The 8644-nt window shown below is 51.2% G+C and overlaps 1 protein-coding gene across 1 annotated transcript; it reads left to right on the plus strand.

The window, feature by feature from the left end:
• The first annotated feature begins 712 nt into the window (after window positions 1-712).
• LOC123102860 (amino acid permease 3) lies at window positions 713-2915 on the plus strand. The gene is made up of 3 exons (XM_044524319.1): window positions 713-1518; window positions 1720-1862; window positions 1963-2915. The coding sequence occupies exons 1-3, from the start codon at window positions 858-860 to the stop codon at window positions 2596-2598; spliced, it is 1440 nt and encodes a 479-aa protein (XP_044380254.1). The 5' UTR covers window positions 713-857; the 3' UTR covers window positions 2599-2915.
• The last annotated feature ends 5729 nt before the right edge of the window (window positions 2916-8644 follow it).

The following is an 8644-nucleotide window of genomic DNA, read 5'->3' on the forward strand; positions in this document are numbered from 1 at the left end:
TAAATTAAATTAAGTTTAGAAATAGTAGATGATACGAGCAACCAAATACGGCCGATGTGAGCGGCGGATGTTTGGGGCAGTGCCAACGCCGCGTGAAGACACGGTTCACCGCTGACTGACACGGACATGTTTGACCTCGGAGCATGCATGCGCGCTTCGACCTTGAGCGTGTGCCGCGTCCCATCTGCCAGCTAGGCTCCACCACGTCATGTTTCAGCCCACGTCGCTAGCGCGGCGAGCCGTGGAGAATCCGCGTGCCTGTGCGCGATGTGATCGAATCTTGGCGCACGAGATTCTTACCAAATTTGATTGGCAATAATGAAGACGTGACGAGATAAATGATTGGGTCTTTATCAGTACAGTACCAGAGTATGCGTACCGTAAGTACATGATGCGTTAAACCTAAGCTCTTGACCGCAGATTCGACGTCTAACAACCGTACAGGTTCAAAGGAAGGAACTATTAGTCTATGAGCAATCAACAAGGTGTTCCATGCGGTAGAAAGAAATCGAAATCGGCTTCCATGACGGTCATCTAAAGTACACCAGCACAGCTTGGCAACTATGTTATGTTTTGCCGTCATTTCGATGCCAGCGTGTCAACAAAAACTCAAAACAGTCGCACTGCAAAAGCAAGGAGGCTAGGATTCTCAACAGTGTTCACACGGAGCGCCAAAGCCAAAGCCTCTATATATACACCTCCCCTCCTCCCTCCCATTTCCCCACACAGGCACACGCCTCCACCCTCGCCAAGAACACACCACTCTCCAAGTCGTCAACTACCTGCTTGCGCTGAGCTTCTCTCTACGAGAAAGTCAAGCTAGCCGAGGATTGTCGAGTAGCAGCACAATTTAAGTGATGGCGGTAGGCAACGGCGGCGCCAAGAAAGTGGTGGCGCCCATGGAGGTGTCCGTGGAGGCCGGGAACGCCGGGGACGCGGCGTGGATGGACGACGACGGCCGGCCCCGCCGCTCCGGCACGTTCTGGACGGCGAGTGCGCACATCATCACCGCCGTCATCGGCTCCGGCGTGCTCTCGCTGGCCTGGGCCATCGCGCAGCTCGGTTGGGTAGCTGGCCCCGCTGTCATGCTCCTCTTCGCCGCCGTCATCTACTACACCTCCACCCTGCTCGCCGAGTGCTACCGCACGGGTGACCCGGCCACCGGGAAGCGCAACTACACCTACATGGACGCCGTCCGCTCCAACCTCGGCGGTCCCAAGGTCATCTTCTGCGGTGTCATCCAGTACGCCAATCTCGTCGGCGTCGCCATCGGCTACACCATCGCGTCCTCCATCAGCATGCGGGCCATTAGGAGGGCCGACTGTTTCCACGCCAACGGACACGCCGACCCGTGCAAGAGCTCCAGCAACCCATACATGATCCTCTTCGGCCTCGTGCAGATCGTGTTCTCGCAGATCCCCGACTTCGATCAGATATGGTGGCTGTCCATCGTCGCCGCAGTCATGTCCTTCACCTACTCCGGCATTGGACTCTCCCTCGGCATCACCCAGACCATATGTATGTCGTCGGAACTCCAAACATACTACTCCCTCCGTTCGTTATTATAAGACGTTTTGGACAGCTAGCTTTGAACTGTTTTAGGTACCGTCTGAATTGTCTAAAATCGTCTTATAAAAGTGGGTAGAAAAAGTACCTTTTTTGCCCTCTTATTAGTATATAAAAAGCTATCCTACAGTACTTAAGACGATGAAATTGCAGCCAATGGTGGAATCAAGGGCAGCCTCACCGGCATCAGCATCGGCGTCGGTATCACGGCCACGCAGAAGGTGTGGCGCAGCCTGCAGGCATTTGGCGACATCGCCTTCGCCTACTCCTTCTCCAACATCCTCATAGAAATCCAGGTACGTAAAAGCCATGACCGAGCTGTCCTCTGCTCAGCGAGTGTAATTCCTAGTTTGCTCTGTATTTGTTATCGTTGGCTGACATAGGGGTGTTTGTCAGGACACGATCAGGGCGCCGCCGCCGTCTGAGGCGAAGGTGATGAAGCAGGCGACGCGGCTGAGTGTGGCGACGACGACGGTGTTCTACATGCTGTGCGGGTGCATGGGGTACGCGGCGTTCGGCGACGCAGCCCCCGACAACCTCCTCACCGGGTTCGGATTCTACGAGCCCTTCTGGCTGCTGGACATCGCCAACGTGGCCATCGTCGTGCACCTCGTCGGCGCCTACCAGGTCTTCTGCCAGCCCATCTTCGCCTTCGTCGAGCGCTGGGCCGCGTCCACATGGCCAGACAGCGCCTTCATCTCCCGCGAGTTCCGGGTGGGGCCATTCGCGCTCAGCGTGTTCCGGCTGACGTGGCGGTCGGCCTTCGTCTGCCTCACCACCGTCTTCGCCATGCTGCTCCCGTTCTTCGGCAACGTGGTGGGACTCCTCGGCGCCGTCTCCTTCTGGCCGCTCACCGTCTACTTCCCCGTCGAGATGTACATCAGGCAGCGCGGCGTGCCCGGCCGGAGCATGCAGGGGATCTGCCTTAGGATGCTCAGCGTCGGATGCCTCATCGTTTCCATCGCCGCCGCGGCGGGCTCCATCGCCAACGTCATCGAAGCTCTCAAAGTGTACAAGCCGTTCAGCGGCTGATTTGCCGCACGTGCATCAACTTAGTTATAACCGCATGCTATACATACATACTACACGTTCGCCGAGAGGCCCTTGTTGAACCTAGTTATTGCACCTAACGGATTAGGCGGCCTTTGGTTGCACTCCTCGGAAAATGAGGGGCCTAAGCAGAACGGCAGGAGGTGCTCTCTGTAATGAAGATTAAGAGCGTAGGGTGCCTTATGCAAAGTAGCTCCTTTTTTGTAAAGGGGACCTAATTTTTGTTGTACAATCTGGTGTACCAGAGGGGGAAAAATCCAGTATATACATGTGAAGACAAGATAAAACTTTCAGTTTCACTAAATCTTAGTCGAGCGAGACTTAGGTATATCCTGTTTGATGCTATATTCATGAGATCTTATGTGTATGTCTCAATCGATTGAGACCTAACCTCACCCAAAAAAAATATCCTTGTGCCTCAGCTCTCATGACATTTATATATAGGATCCTTATATATATTGTTAGGAATACATATAGTCTTCGAAATCATATAAAGACCTATTGTTGTTTGAACCATACGTGAATAATTTTGGGGTTCACTAAAATCAACTCAATATCCGTAATCTCAACTACTCCCTTCGTTCTGAATTACTTGTCGCATGTATGAATGTAACTAGATATATTTTAGTTCTAGATACATCCATTTATGCGACGAGTAATTTAGAACGGAGGGAGTAGATGTTTTGAACCTTGATGAAATCATTACAGAGGTGCAAGCCTATGCTCTTGAGCTTACAAAAAGTGCAGAGTTATTTTACTTTAACTTGTGCCCCACAAAAGGAAATGGTCCAAGGTTTTTTAAACAAATAATTGGGGGACACTGTTTACAGAGAATATCTGGATTAGCAAGTGGGGAATCTTAGGTAGATCATTGATGATAAGCTCTTTTCTCTCATCCAAAGAAGAAATGGGTGGACAGCCAAGTAAGGATGGGTACGCAGGGTACTAGTCACGAAAGCGCGCTCACATGGACCATTTATGTTGCTTTCTTTATTTTCTTTGCGGGTATGGAAAATGAAAAAGAATGGCCAGGCAAACTTGGAATCCTTGCATTTGCTTCCTAGATAGAAGTATTTGTTTGTGATAATTGGTGATTGCATTATAGGAGTATGTTAGCCGCCCTGCTCTGTTTAGCTGCTAGCACCACGGGGGATATGCCAAATCTGGCCACACAAAATTAATGTGTTCAAACTTCAACTAACAGGACCCTCTGGAAAAAAAGAGAGTTTGTTTTCTTGCATGAAGAGGTAGGCAATAATAGCACCAATAATAGTGTGTGTATAAGTCGATCAGTATATATAATTCAGCATGTACTTTTAAAAACACAACACAAACAAACATGTTCTACAGCTCGTTCTTTTTCTTTCACAGCAGTGGTTCGCTCCCGCAATAGGCCAAAGGGAGGCAGAGAAGCTCCCTTGGTTGGCCGCCGGCCAGGCCATGGGCTCCTCCCCTCTCCGGCGGCTGCTGCGGTAGTAGAAGAGTTGGGGAGCCCCATATCTGTGCTATACATAGTAGGGATAGAGTTTCAGGTGATCAGCATGATCTTCTCTTTTGGTACTTCTTCAGTCCTGCTCAAATGGAGTCCTTGTGTAACGCTCGGATCATTAAGCTACAGTAATCCTCTTCTAATGGTGTCATGTCACCACGATTACTGTTCTTAAACTCACGTTGGTTCGAAACCGGTTCAAATTCAAATCTAAAACAGAATCGAAAATAAAAGTTTTCAGATGTCAAATCTAAAATGTTCACAATATTCTTTAAATTCACCTGATCATTGTCATGTTGGAACCAGCCTCTTTTGGATTCACACAGTGTCCCTGAAAATTTATTCAGTGGACCAACAACCAATTATTTGAACTTTTTGATTTCTAAAAATAGTTGAACACTCCCAAATGCTTTGAAACCTTTTGTACCAACCCATGTTATTGCCTTGTATTTTTGTGCCAAGTTTTGTGTTAAACAAAACTCTTTTAGTGGCTCAAAGAAAATAAACAAAAGGTAAAAAACTAAAACAAGAAAATAAAAAGGGGACCACCCTCCCCCTCGCTGGGCCTCTGACCTAACCAGGCCCAGCCCATCTTCCCCTCAGTCGTCTTCTCCGGTTCACGACCGCGCCCGAACAGGAGCTCGTCCCCGTCGGACCAGCCTCGCCGGCGCCGCCCCGAGGGGATAAGGGCGACGCCTCGGGCTCCTCTGGTCTCCCCTCTCTCACTTGCCTCCCTCTCCCTTCCACGCTCCCTTCCCCAGATCCACCTTCTCTCTCCCCTCGCCCTCCCTGCACGGCCGCGCTCCCCTATCGCCGGCCACCTCGCCCCGCCGTGATCGACAGCCTCCCCGCGCCCTTCCTCCGTGCCCAGGAGGACCGCCACCATCCCCTGCTTCATCTTCGCCAACCAGACCGAGTCGAGGGCCCCGGCATCGATCCCTACACGTCGTCTTCGACATCGGGCCCGAGAAGCCCCACCGTCTCTTCCGACCCCGGCACCTCCTGCTGCTCCTAATCTTTCATCGGGCCCCTGTGTGCCCCCAAGGTGAGCTCCGCCTCCCCCTTCCTTTGCTTCTCCTAGCGCATCTCGGCCCCCTGCCGCTAGCACGCAACATCGTCGTAGCTCGTCGCCGCCCTGCTTCATAGTCGTCGTGGCCACACCCGCCGGCGAGCTCAGCCGAACACGGCCTCGTGCTCAGCTCGCTCCCCGTAGCCCAGCGTCGTGGACCGCATCCCGTGCCGTGCCCCGTAGCACCATCCTGATCGTTGCCCGAGCACGACCCCCGCCCTCGCCGCTCGTCGGCGCTGCTCCGGCCAACTCCGGCGACGCCACCGCCCCCAGTTGACGCGCCTTCGTGCGCCCGTTCGAACGTGCCAAGTCCCGCACCAAAAGACCCCGTGTGCGCGATTTCCGGCGAAGTCCGGCGAGCCTCGCCGCTATTTTGGTCGCCGGCGTCGAGTCTCCGGTCGTCGCCGACGTGGCCTCACAAGTGGGCCCCTTGTGACACTTCCGCTAGGCCCCATGGGCCCAGTTGACCCTGTTGACTGGGTCAACTGCTGACTGGGCACTCTAACCCACTAACATGCGGGCCCCACTAGTTTAAACGTTTTTATAAATAAATAAAACTGCTAGTTAAAATCTGTTATTTAATTAGTAATAAGTTAGTCGCTGACACTTGGGGCCCACCCCTCTAATTAGTCTGTTAGATTAGTTTAACCCACTGTTTAACCTAGAGTGGCTGACAGGTGGGCCCCACCTGCCAGTTTGACAATCAGCAGGTCAGCCGAATGCTGACGCATTGCTGACGTCATACAGACGCAATAACTCTTTTTCTGTTATTAAAATCATTTCAGAATATGTTTAAAACTTTGAAAAATCATAGAAATTAATCTGTAACTCGGATGAAAATGTTTTCTAGATAAAAGTTGCTCAGAACGACGAGACGAATCCGAATAAGCGGTCCGTTTACCTATCAGACGCCACTAACTATTTGAACATGGAACATTCCCCCTCCGGTCATTAGTTTGACACAGGTCCGAAACTGGGAAAACATTCCTGATTGAATCCCCCCTTCACCTTTACCGTGCAACACTTTGTTAGGTCGACCCTAGTTCTGCTTTTCATCATGTCATGCTTTATGATGCTTTGTTTGCTTTATATTTATAGTTTCTTCCCCCTCTTCTCTCCGGTAGACCCCGAGACCGATGATGCCCTTGTGATCGACTATGTCTCTGATGACACTTCTTCCTTTTCAGCAGAGCTTCCAGGCAAGCCCCCCCTCCCCTTTGATCATCCCGATATCGCTCATTCCATTCTCTCATGCTTGCATTAGATTTTGCTACTGTAATTGATTGCTCCTATTCTGATGCATAGCCTACTTTTGTAACCTTCTCATTGTACCTTACCTGCTTATCCTAAACTGCTTAGTATAGGTTGGTTAGTGATCCATCCGTGACCCCCCCACCTTGTCCCAATTGCCCCACCTTATGTTCGATGACTCGATCAACGTGATCGACGTCCAGGCCCTGACACCGCACATCACCCCCCTAGTTGTACGACTTTGCAGAGTTACTATCGAGTGCCGAGGGTGACATGTCACAGCCCCAGTTCAGCCCTTGCTTGACTTTGCTTGTTCATCATGCCATCATGTTTAAATTCCAAAGAAATTTGAAATGGGGATTGTTGAAACCCTAGAACCAAATGAAATTTAACTAGGTTCAATAAAAATATTTTCAATAACCCAGAATGCCCTTTGGAAATGTTCATGATTTCTGTTAAAGGTGAAAACCTCTTCCAAAAATGATGAACATATTTCTAGGCCATCCTGGATTTTTGAATTAAATTATATAGTATTTGCATTTGGGCATTTAATTGCTCATAATATTTTAAATGCTCAAATAATCACAAACTGAAATGTTTACTGTTGGAAATATTCCAAATAGTGACATGGAGCAGTTTCATGATTTTTGGTAATGCCCTGGCATTTTTAATAAAGCCCTAAAGTTTACAGAATAATAGAAAACATTAATAAAACAGAAACTAGAGCACAGAGAGAAACCCACCTGGCTTACCTGGCCTGGCGCTGTTACAGCCCAGCTGGCCAGCACATCTGGCGGCCCAGCCCACCAGGGGCAGCCTCGTCTTCTACCTCTTGCCAGTAGGCAGAGGAGAAGCTGGGCATGGGGCACGCGCGCGCCACCTCCACCCTGCTCGCCTGCCTCCTCGACGGCCTGGACGGCTCCAGACGACACCACACAGCCCTCTCGACCCCCTCTCACTCTCCCCCGGCCTCGTCCCCTCCTGTGGCTCTCTCCCTCGCACCACCCGAACGCGCCGCCGCCGCCGACGTGCACCACCGCAGCCACCGCCTCCCCCTCGCTTCCCTGACTGGCTCCCGAGCTCCTGCACCTCGTCGGCAGCCCCCTCACCGAGCCACGCGACTGGAAGACCCCCGAAGCTCCGCCCCCGACATCTTCTTCTTCCTCGGGTCACCGAGATCGCCCGCGACCTCCTGCCGTCACCAGTCCCTCCCCGAGCTCCCCGAGGCCACCGTCGCAACCGCCGTGAGCCACTGACTCTTCTCCCTTCCCCCGTTTTTCCTCTCGCACGCCGTAGCCGCCGCGCCACTTGCGCCCGATCACCGGCCGCCGCCTCGAGCTCGTTTTCGACGAGCTCCGGCCTCCCTAGCCGCTGTTGCTTGCTGTGCTGGATGTGGGAGAGCTCCAGCTCCCCGCGGGTGCCCTCCGCCGCTCGTTTGGGCGCCGGGAGAGCGAAACCGAGCCCTCCGCCGCGCCTGTTGCCACCGGCGACGAGCCGCCGGCTGGTTAGGCCCTGTTGACCAGGGGTTTGACTTTCCCCCTGACTCACTGACACGCGGGCCCGACCCTACTAATTAATCTAGTATTAGTGCTAATTAAACCAGGATAGTTTAGTTAGTAACTGACACGCGGGACCCACTGGTCAGATTGACCTGGGCCGCTTCGTTGACCGCTGACGTCAGCGTGATGTCATGCCGACGCAGTAAATCATTTACTGGATTTTGTTTAATTCTAAATAACCAGAAAATCCAGAAAATGATTTGAACTTCAAAAATTCATAGAAATTAAACCGTAACTCCAAATGAAATAAGTTATATATGAAAAATTATCAGAAAAATGCAATCTATCCATCTGTACCATTTTCATGCATGAAAAACTAAGTTATACCTGCTGTATAACTGAAAACATGTTAATGGCATTTAAATAACCACATGTGGAGTTTGAATTTGAACCTTGGGTTCAAACCAACTTCATTTAATCTGATTTCTAGTTGCATTAGCTCAAACACAAGCATATTGCCATGTCATGATCATGCATCATATTGTGCATTGCATTGATCGTGTGTTCTTTCTCTGTTGCCGGTGTTGTCCCCTCTCGATAGACGTGGTTTCGACGATGAGATCGATGACACCGATGAAGAACTATATTATCTTCAGAAGTGCCAGGCAAGCAAAACCCCTTGCTCATTCCGATACAATCCCACTCTCTCGCTCCTGCTCT

Source organism: Triticum aestivum, chromosome 5A (genome assembly GCF_018294505.1).
Source record: "Triticum aestivum cultivar Chinese Spring chromosome 5A, IWGSC CS RefSeq v2.1, whole genome shotgun sequence".
In the NCBI taxonomy this organism is placed as follows: domain Eukaryota; kingdom Viridiplantae; phylum Streptophyta; class Magnoliopsida; order Poales; family Poaceae; genus Triticum; species Triticum aestivum.